This window comes from Ischnura elegans, chromosome 6 (genome assembly GCF_921293095.1).
Source record: "Ischnura elegans chromosome 6, ioIscEleg1.1, whole genome shotgun sequence".
In the NCBI taxonomy this organism is placed as follows: Eukaryota; Metazoa; Arthropoda; class Insecta; order Odonata; family Coenagrionidae; genus Ischnura; species Ischnura elegans.
The window spans coordinates 31005494-31017315 of record NC_060251.1 but is presented as its reverse complement, the minus strand read 5'-3'; the positions used below and the strand labels follow the sequence as shown (position 1 = coordinate 31017315).

Genomic DNA, 11822 nt, shown 5'->3' with positions numbered 1-11822 from the left:
TAGGTATCGGTTGCTGCCTTTCAGAAACAGTTCATTTTTCTCTCTCTTAAGCATGCCAGCTTAATCTCTTCACTTTACTTCAATATCGGAGCCATATTTCTTATGCATGGGATGGTTCCGAAATATATCCAATCCTTAGTATTGTCACTCAAGTAATGCGTTGATCTATACATAATCCTTTTTAACATCCTCAGTTTAATAGTTTAGGTCGATGAAGATGATATTCTGTGCTTTAATTTCAATTTTCAACAATTTTCAAGAATAAAGTTTTTAAAAACTTGAAGAATTGGCTCAGTTACCAAGCCTCAGGGACCATTCCTGGGACTTCCACATTTTTGGTAGAAATAAGTATATAAAACCATAATTTGAAAGTCATTTGCAATTTTCACTGATGGCTTTATTATCAATTATACATTAAAGCTAGGCATATCATCATGTTATTTACTGATAAATATTTACAAAATATATATAATAATAACATACAGGCTAATTTATTTAGAAATACTTATAGCATAAACTATATATCTCTACTGATACAGTATTTACGAAAATATTCCCATTGCTATGAAAGGAACATTTGAAAGGCACTATTGATTGTTTTTTCACAAAGACCACTGCCCATTCTCTTAACAAGATAGCCTTGCAGTTAAGTTTAGGTCCCATTTACAAATTGACACAGACAAATAAAATGTGAGGCAAAATGCACCCAGTGCTCAGAAGAGAAGACTTCCTGTTGCTGAGCGATGCTTAATTGTACCATAATGAAATACTTAACTGAATCCTTCAAGCGATCATCAATGTGCAAAAGAAATGAAGAAAAATGGTTCATGATCAAAATGTTCTATAACTGACATGTTTTTCCCTCCATTTTAGTCCAATTCATGCTATAAAGAATGAGAATCTTCAGGTATTATATCACACATTATTTCTCACATTTCTTCACTCAGCACTGTTACTGCCTCCCGTTTCCATAGAAACCGTTCACAACCCTCTGCACCCACCTAACATAATTGGACACTTTGGTGTAAATTCCATACTTGCCACGTTTACCACATCCTTCACCAAAGCTCGTAATGCCAAAAATGGTCCATCTCCTATTCGATCCATCACCCCCTCGTCCAGAAAGACATAGCAGAGGCCCACCAGAGTCCCCTGCGCAAGAATCCATCCTCCCCTTGCGGTATCCGGCACAGAACATGTTCCCAGTAATGTAGTACTCCTCGTACACATCTCTACAAATTTCATTGGACACAATGGGGACCTGAAAAAAAAAGAAGATAGGCATTAAATTCAAGCACATTGAACATCTGTCTCCATGGCATCGTCTCTTCAAAGTAGATTTTACACAATCATTTTTCAAGAAATAAACATAAAATATTTACAATGCGAAGAGTACCTGACCCAAGTGTAATTGTCATTGTTTATAATTACCAGGACCGTTTTTCAGAAGAGGGCAGCCCAGGAGCCATTTTGGTGGGAGGCTTACTGTTTCAAGGCGATGGAATTTGTAACACAATAACAGGAAATGCAAGTAACACAATTTTCAGGAAATATTCAGAGCTAAATTAACATCGCCAATGGATAGTGTTTTTATCAGCACTGTTAACCATTTATTAACGCCAATGTTGATAAGTAAATTTTCACCAAAAAACAACCCACCTTCACATCGAATCCTCTCATATGTGATGATATTTTTTCTGTTTTCCCGATTTCGTGAGATTTACTTCTGTTCGCACCATGGGGAGTCCTATACTACAAACGCCACTCGCTTGTAATTAGTTGTGCTCCTGTTGGGCGAGAGTGTAACGGTTTAAAATCATTGTTTTCATGACTGTTGGCCATTAAGGCTGGAGTAGTGAATGTGTCGTTATGTTGGAAGAGTCTCGACCTGACGCTGCCTGAGAATCGAGATGAAAAAATGTAACGACAACAGGTTCAATATCCATACCCATATCCAGTATTAACAGTGAACTGTATTTTGTACATGCACGGAGAGTCCCACACTATCCAAATCACCACTCAAGGCCAGGCCAGGGGGGGGGGGGGGGGACCAAGGGGGGATTGATCCCCCCCGAAATAAAAAAAAATTAAATAGATACTTTACGCTCGCTTGGTGCTCACACGACGATATTATATAGCGGCACAGGGAAATCTAGTAGTCCAATGCGACTTAAGTCAATAATTATCTAAGCGAATTTGTTGGTGCAGTGTGTGTAGTTGTAGTGCAGTGTGTGAAATTAGAGTGCTGTGAATTAGTAGAGAGGTGAGTGACTTATGAGCCTCCTGAGGGACTGCAGAATTGACATTGACACCGAGGAGTTAATTCATTTGATCGCTGCAAAGAAAGCTAGAAGGCTAAATTCAATTTTATAATAATATTTTTATATTTTCCTTTAAGGGTTTATAATAAATATATATATTTATGGTATACGCTATTTTATTTATCTTATAAAAATAATTTTATGTTTGTCTACTATTCCATAAACCCCCCTGAAAATATTTTCTGGTTACAGCCTTGTCACCACTCACGTGAATACGTCAGGCTCCTGTCGATGGCTTCCTCAGGTCCGCTCGAGATCCTTCCAACACGACAACACATTCACAACTCCAACGTTCATGGCCAACAACCACGAAAACAATAGCTTAATACAATTACACTCTCGCCCAATCGGCACACAACAAATAACAAGCGAGTGGTGACTATAGTATAGGACTCCCTATGGTGCGAACAACCTCTATACTGGCGGAAGGCATATGCTTGGTGGGTGGCCCTGGGTTAGTGTGAGGCCCAGGGCCCTGGCCCCTAGGATCATCCATTTGATTCGGCCCTGATAATAACTATGATGAAAGTGGCAAGATCTTATGTTAAAATCACTCATCATCATCATCATCACTGGTCAACAATCCCGAGGTTGGTTTGACGCAGCTCTCCACTCAATTCTCCTATCAGCTAATCTTTTCACACCAACATATTTCTTCTCTTTCTCATCCTTCTTTACCTGTTCCAAATAAATAATTTGAGGTCTTCCTCTTCCGTTCTTGCCATCCACTTTTCTCTCAACGATTGTCTTCATAAGGCCATCATGACTCAAGATTTGGCCAATAAGGTTGTTCTGTCTTCTTATTTAGGTTTTCATGAGGCTGCTCTTCTCTCCTACTCTTCTTAGGACTTCCTTATTACTAACTTGGTCAGTCCTATCCTTGGAGAGACTACTGGTCACGATAAATCTGATAAATAAAACTGATAAATCATGATGATCATCATCATTATCACTGGTCAACAATCCTAGGATTGGTTTGACGCAGCTCTCCACTCAGTTCTCCTACCTTTGAAATATCCTTCAAAATGTAACACAGTCATGCCACCATACCACTCTTTCAGGTGTGAGAAAAAATAAATGCTGACATAGAAATAAAATCAGTCAAGTTAAATGAAAATGGAATTTAGTTGAAACATAAAGCTAAATATATATATGATTGACATAATTCGTGCCTTTGTTAAACTATCAAATGTCAACGGATGTGCTACATGAAAGAAATTTTTTTTCAACAAAATGTAAAAAGAGTACATATTTATTTTGAGTAAGGATGAGTCCATTCTGCTCTTCCCTTCGTTCTGATCTCATTTTGGTTACTGACACCAGCTTGATGTGACTGCTCTCATTTCTGGTTCATATGCAATCCTTTTTTATTTTCTACAAATAATTTTCAAAAGCTGTTTACGATTTCTGTTTGGTTTCCATAAAATCTGCCTAAAATAAATAACTCATCTATTTATCACACATGCACTGAAATTGGATCCATTGCATCACTCAATTTATTGTTTGTTGTCATTATAGAACATTGAAAAACTTACAAACTTTCTATTTCCCACTTGCATAACTAGTTTCATCACTCAGCGGAATGTTCATGAGCTCTACCCTAGTAAGAGGCAGAGGTCAATGCACTAGGAATGGGAGAAGGCGTAATGGAGGGAGATGGGTTGAGTTGGAGATTTCCATTAAGGTTAGGGATGCATTAATGGACATATGGCATAATACCAAACAGAAAAATATTTCTAACATTGGATATTATTATTATTGCTTTGTTCATTAATTTTCTTCAGTTTTCACTGAGTAGCTTTAGTGTTAAGAGCACGGGTTTTCACCAAGGTAACTCTTTACCGTTGAATTGGGTTGAGAAATTTTCTCGTGATATGACAGGTTGAAATTATTACAGCCTTTTGCAGTTTGATGTATGTATTTGGATGGAGGTCGAGTATTTTGAAACTATTTTGTATATGTTTTGGAATGATACCGGTAGCTGAGATGACAATTGGGGCTATATAAACCTGTTCCATATTCCATATTCTTTTTATTTCTATTGCCAATTCTTGGTACTTGTTGATTTTTCCTGTAATTGTCTTTTCGATGTTATGCGACAGTGGCACGGCAATATCAACTATGTAGCAAGTTCTATATTTCTTGTCAATCAACACTATATCTGGTCTATTATTAACTATAGTTTTATCTGTTTGAATAGGCAGATCGTAATAGATTTTAAATGCGCCGTTTTCAAGCACTGTTTCAGGGTGGTACACATAATATGGGGTCTTAGTATCTATTAACTTGTGTTGGTAGGCCAGTTTTTGGTGGATAATTTTTGCAACTTGATTATGTCTACTTAAATATTCTGTATTAGCTAGCATCTTACAGCCAGATATAATGTGCTAGATTGTTTCAGGTACTTGAAAATTATTACTATTATTACTTTATTATAATTATTACTTATTATTATTATTATTATTATTCTTTATTCCACAAGATTTACTTGGAGGTCTGCCAGCGTCGGGCCTTGCCAAGACGCTGCCTCAAGTTACAATTCATTTAAAAACAATCTAACTGTTCTACATGTATCCAGTACTACAGATTTTTGAATGTTATATATTGTGTTTCTTTTAATTTTTAATTGTTCAATTCCAAAATTGAGTGATGAATGTATTATTCCTGTTGATGATATTACTATGGGGATGATGGTGACCACGTCCTGTTTCCAGATAGTTTTTATTTGCCTTGCGAGGTCTTGATATTTTTGTTTCTTTTCCTCGTATTTCTTCTTAAGGTTGTGGTCAGCCGGAACTGCTATTTCAATTATAAAGGTCTGCTTTTCTTTTTTTTTAATCCAGATTATGTCCGGTCTGTTATGCTGGACAGGTTTGTCTGTGTAAATTGTGTTGTCCCAGTATAATTTGTAATTTTCATTTTCTAGCAATGTAACAGGGGTGAAAAGGTAATATGGTTCATGATCCACTTTTAATCCGGTAACATACGCTATTTCTAAATAAATAATTTTGCATACATTATTGTGTCTTTTGGTGTATTCATTACCTACTAGATTCGTACATTCGCTAATTATGTGTTCTATCGTCTCACTCTTTGCATTACATTTGCGACATAAGTCATTTAATACGCTTCCGTCTTTGATTATATATTTCCTATAATTCTTCGTACCAATTACTCTGTCCTGAATGGCTACCATTGTCCCCTCCGTTTCCTTATATAGCTCACCTCTTTGTAACCAGGCATTTGATAGTGAGGTGTCTACGCATTCCTGATGAAGAAATTTGTGATGTATGCCATGTACTTGCTTGCTTCTCCATGTGTCTTCTAGCTCCTCTATTTTTTCTTCATCTATTGATTTGTCTCTGACATTAAGCTGGAGTGGTGTTGCTTTATCATCATTTTTTACGACTGACTTATAGAGGTTAGTCGTCTCGCCTTTCTGGAAAAAGTAATTTCGAAATTTATCTATAATTCTGTAATGTAGGCTCTTAATGCGTATTAAACCTCTACCACCATTTTTTCTTTTAATGTATAACCTTTTGACAGCAGCATTTGGATGATGTGATTTGTAATTTGTTAATGCTTTCCTTGTCAATCTATCTAGGTCTTCTAAATCCGTATTAGTCCAATGAATTACACCAAATGTATACGTTAAAGTTGGAACAGCAAATGTATTTATGGCTTTTGTTGTACTCCTGCTATTTAACTGCGTTTTAAGTATAAGTTGAAGCCTATTTTTATATTCTCTTGTGACTTTTTCCTTAATTTCTTTCTGTGGGATTTGAGTGTTCTGCAGTATGCCAAGATACTTATATTTTTCATGTTCTTCCATGTTTTCGATTTTTCCGCTATCTAAAAGAATATCTTGCCCTTTAACGTATCTCCCTTTATTAATTTCTAATTTTCTGCATTTATCTATTCCAAACTTCATACATATGTCATTATTAACTATATTATTATTATTATTACTATTATTATTATTTTTTTTATGCACTGTCTCAGCTGATTAAAACCAGCTGGAAATATTCACCTATCCCAAGGTCAATTTAGGATTAGGCTCGGATGCTAAGGAAGAGAATTCACCCTATCCTACACTCTCCGATCATGCCCGACCCAGGAATCTTCTCACGATCTGGCAGGTCTGTAGTAAAACAGCTTTTTGCCCGAGGTTAATCAGTTGTTTTTTAATTCCCAGGTCTTCAACTTCTTTTTTGAATCTTTTAGACAAGACTCCCTCCGCAGAGATTATCAGTGGGTGTATGCTGACGTCTTTCAACTTCCAAATATTTTTTATTTCACCGGCTAAATTCTGATATTTTTGTATTTTCTCTCTTTCCGTAGACTCAACATTGTGATTTAGTGGCACTGCTACATCGACTATGTTTGCTCTTTGCTGTAATTTGTGGATCAATAAAATATCAGGCCTATTGTAATCTATGGTTTTATCTGTAAGTATCGGTCTATCCCAGTATAGGATGTGTGTATCTGTCTCTAGTACGGCGGGAGGGTGGTATTTGTAATATGGTGGAGTATTTTTTAAAAGTCCATAGGTAGTTGCTAGGTTTTGGTGGATAATTTTGGCCAACTGGTTGTGCCTATTGAGATAGTCATTACCAGCAAGAGCTGAGCACCCCGAAGTTATGTGTTCAATGGATTCACCCGTTTTCCCACATTTTCTACATTTATCTGCAATTTCAAGTTTTAATATATTTTTTTCATAGTTGTGAGTTCGTATAACTCTGTCTTGAATTGCCATCACAAACCCTTCACGCTCCGGGTATAAATAGCCATCTTGGAGCCATTTCAGAGAGGCGTTTCTGTCAACCCAATCCTCCTGTATGACTGTTGGGAACTTTCCATGCAAGATTTTAGACTTCCATTCCTGCTTTTGTTGGTTTAGGTCTGGTATTTGAATCCGATCTTGGTTCTCTCCAAAATTCAATGGTGTGTATCCCACGTCAGCCTTTATTACCGCTTTCATTAATGCATCTTTTGACGATTTTAAGGAGGATTTCATTGACTGTTCCTGAGATCGGCAGTGTCGGAGAATATTTATTAGGCCTCTACCTCCTTCCTTTCTTGGGATATATAACCTAATTACTGAAGCCTTATCATGTAAACATCGGAATTTATTCAAAAGTCGTCTAGTCAGTCGGTCCAGCTCATTTAGATCCGTGTCAGACCATTTTAAAATTCCGAAGGAGTAAGCCAGCACAGGCACTGCCCAGGTATTGATTGCCGTTATCATGTTCCTTCCAGATAGCTTTGTGTTCAGGATCTTCGTCACCCGACTCTTATATGCATTTGTTCGAGCTTTCTTTAATTCAGTATGGTCTATCCGATGATTTTGATAAAAGCCTAAGTATTTATATGACCCATCTACTGGAAGTATCTCTATATCGTCTATACATTCCAGTGGTGTCTGAGGTTTTCCTTTATTTAAGTGAACACTGGCACATTTATCCAGTCCAAATTCCATAAATATATCCTCACTAAACGTTTTCGCAGTTCTGATGAGTACCTGAAGTTTTTCTTTGGATTCGGCGTACAGTTTCAGATCATCCATGAACATTAAATGATTGACTCTAGTACCATTGCTTCGATTTAACCAATATCCGATGTTACATTTCTTTAGTAGAGTTGACAGTGGGTTTATTGCTAAACAGAACCATAGTGGTGACAGTGAGTCACCTTGAAATATTCCTCTTCGGATGTTTAGGGAACACATTTTCTGGTTTTGAAGGTGCAAATTGATTCTCCAGGTTTTCATCATCTCAGCCAGTAGTTCCCGTACTTTCGGATCTATTTTATGTATTTCCATTGTTTTTAACAGCCAATCATGGGGTACTGAGTCGAAAGCCTTTGCATAGTCAATATATCCTACATGGAGGTTTCTATGGTTTCGCTGAGCTTGCTTCAGAATTACAGCATCTATTGTTAATTGATGCTTGCAACCAAGTGAATCTCTTATACATCCTTTCTGTTCTTCTCCTATGAGGTGGTTGGTATCACAGTGTAGGTAGATGCTTTCAGAGATTAATGCAGTTAAAAGTTTATAAATAACAGACAAGCATGTAATGGGTCTGTAGTTTTTTGGATGACATGGATCTCCTTTTTTAAATAAGAGATATGTGTTTCCTTCAGTTAAGTATGAGGGAAGTAATTTCGGATCTCGTAGAAGTTTAGTAAAGCTATTAGCTAGTGGTCTGTGGCTTCCTGTAAAGTACTTAATCCAGAAGTTGTGAAGTTTATCAGGTCCTGGACAATTCCAGTTGCTTGCCTTCTTGATTTTAAACATAATATCCTTAGCAGTGAAACCTTCCAAAGACATTGGGTGTACTTCCTCCAGATGTTTCTTTATTCCATCCAACCAAATTGCTCTATCGTTAAAACTCTGCGGAGTAGACCACAGAGATTGCCAATAGTTTTGGAAAGCGTGCGAGTCAACAGATTTTATCGAAGAATTCAATTGGCTCTCAGGCGATTGTTCCAATTGGCGGAAAAATTTCTTTCGTTGGTTCCAGAACATCTCGTTTTGTGTTTTCCTCTTTGTGAGTTCATTATATCTTCTAAGCCTCGCCCCTTTTAGTTTAGCCTTCTGTCTGAATGTGTCCATTAACTCAATGAGTTTTTGAGTGATGTTTTGATCGTCAATATCTACTTTTTCATTACAGCATATATTCAACACTTTCTTTTTTAATTTTTTCGATGGGCTTCCTTTCATGTACTCTTTTATGGCATCTGCCTTGGATCTGAAATAGTCAATACTTTTTTCCAATCTTATCCTCCAAGCGGGTTTATAATATTTCATATTCGTCTGATTTCTCTTCGTCAGTTTTGGTACATATGTTCTCTGACCATTTAACTCAATAACTGTCACTGCGGCACAGTAGATCGATAAATGCACTTCATCCAAATCATGGACATTGGTTAGATGTTTTTCTAAAATGCTATTGACTTTGGCTATACATGGGAGGGCTTTGGTTATATTTTTTAACACTGGTATGTTTGGCCGGTTAGTCGGATAGGTATTGCGATAGAGTTCCAAGAGGCTATGGAATCTTTCAAATTCCTGTGAGTTTTCTAGTTGATGATAGGTATCTTCCAGTACGGGACTGTTTGTTGAAGTGTTCTGATCGTTTTCTACGGGATGGCTCTCATCAACATCTCCCATCGCTTCACGCTGGTCCAGCTCAAACCCCACTTCTGGTCTCATGGATTCTAAATCAACTGCTGACAGTTATCCCTTTCTCTGAATCACACCTCGCCGATCAGCTATATTTTGCTCGGTAAGATTTAAGTCTGGATACATCCGTGTAAACTCTCTGTGAAGAAGCTGTCTGTAACCGGGGAGGGGATGATCGTCACACCTGTTCACTCGGTAGAATGCTCTCATTACATCTTCATTCATTTTCCGAGTCCATTTTATTCGCTTGGTATGACCTCCTCTATTAGCAGCCCTCACGGAATCTTGTGAGGGCGAGCATAGTATTGGAGTGGCATTAGTTGTCATCGCCTGATCCAGTTCTTCCCCTAGATGATCGTTTTGGGCTGTATTTTCTTTAATGACACGAGCCCGCCTCATCAGCTTCGTGCCACCGACGGATCGTAAGCTGCCGTGCCGTTATTATTATTATTATTATTATTATTATTATTATTATTATTATTAAATAATTGGTTACAAGTCGACCATGTAGTCGGGTGGTAACATAAAGTTATTACACAATAATATACATAAACCAAAATGCAAAACAAAATACTTAGTACCACAAAATTTTTTAAAAAGCCCTCAGCAAAACCATTTTTACACAATACATGTCTCCGTATACCTAGCACCAAATCAGCAAAAATACTTTACATATCTACATTTACATTGCCCTCAAAATCCATTTCTACACAATAATATACTAAGACCAAAGAAAAAAAACAAGAAACACAAAATTTTAAAAATATACAATTACAAAGCCCGCAAAATTCAATTTTATCTACCCTTTTGGTAAATATAGAGACATGAGTTGGAAATGGCTCAGAAAAAATTTCTTCGGGTAAGCCATTCCAATCCTCTATCCCCCGATGTAGGAAGGAAAATTTTAGTCTATCTGTCAGCTGCCTTGGGGCCTTAATCTTACAATTATGATCCCTCCTCCCTATCCCCCTCCCTCCACGCAGGATCACCACTGTAAGTTTTAAATTCACACTTCAAGCGTGCTTTCTTCCTCCTTGATTCTAAAGAATTCCATCCCAGCGTTTTTAACATTTCCGTGACGCTTGCCTTCCTTCTGAAATTTCCCAAAACAAATCTAGCTGCTAATCGCTGAACTTTTGCTAATTGCTTGATCTCACGATTCAAATGAGGATCCCATACTGATGCCCCGTATTCTAGAATGGGCCTAACACACGTTTTATACGCGAATTCCTTTGTTTTTTTACAGCTTTTTCCAAGGGTCCTCATCAAAAAATGTAACGCCCTGAAAGCTTTGGTCACAGTTTTTTCGATATGAGTTCCCCATTGCAAATCCCAGCTTAATGTCACTCCTAGGTAATTACAACATTTGGTTTCTGACAGTAAGTCACCCATAATATGGTAATTATTTTGTACACAACTCCTACCTTTCCAAAATCTAATTAGATTAGTTTTGCTGGCATTGATGATCATTTTATTTTCTTTAGACCATTTATCCAAATTATTTAGGTCATTCTGTAAGATGATACAATCATCTACTTTGTCTATGACTCTATAAATAATGCAATCATCTGCAAACATTCTAATTGTGCTCTTTATATTCCCACTAATATCATTTACGTACATAATAAATAGCAAAGGACCTAGCACACTTCCTTGCGGTACCCCTGAAGTGGCATTGAATTTGTCGGAAAAAATATCGCCGACTCTAACACATTGTGATCTACCTACAGTAAATGAATTTATCCATTTTACGACCCTACCATCCAAGCCGAGCTCGTTTATTTTTTTAAAATAGAATCTCATGATTTACCCTATCAAAAGCTTTTGAGAAATCAATCAGAACCCCATCAATTTGCTTCCTGTTTTCAAGCCCCTCCACCAAATCCTGATAAAGAGATGCTAATTGACTTTCACAGGAGTAACCCTTACGGAAACCATGTTGTCCTTCCCAAAACCAGTTCTTTTTTCTTAATACCTCCTTGATATAGTCCGCGATCAGATGCTCCATTAATTTACACACGATGCAAGTTAGACTAACCGGCCGATAGGAATTGACACTATCTCGAGGCCTTTTTTTGTAGATGGGAGCTATGTATGACTGTTTCCAGTCATCGGGTAAATCACCATTGTTAATTATTACCGTGAACAAGTGTTTAAGAAAAGGAACTAGAAAATTACCCAACCTTTTAATTAGTTCCCCCGGAAGACCGTCAGGTCCACAGGACGCGTGACTTTTTATTTTTTTTCAATCTATTTCTTATATCACTGCCTTTGATTTCAAAAGTCAAACGAATGATCTTCCCCAACTATTGGTG

The 11822-nt window shown here is 37.2% G+C and overlaps 1 protein-coding gene across 1 annotated transcript in view; it reads right to left on the bottom strand.

Annotated features, from left to right (window-relative positions):
* Positions 1 to 381: 381 nt before the first annotated feature.
* Positions 382 to 11822, bottom strand: part of LOC124160270 — a 127327-nt gene continuing 115886 nt past the window's right edge. The window contains exon 10 of the mRNA XM_046536093.1: positions 382 to 1261. Within this exon, the coding sequence (XP_046392049.1) occupies positions 953 to 1261 (309 nt within the window). The 3' untranslated portion in view covers positions 382 to 952. The remainder of the gene's footprint in view (positions 1262 to 11822) is intronic.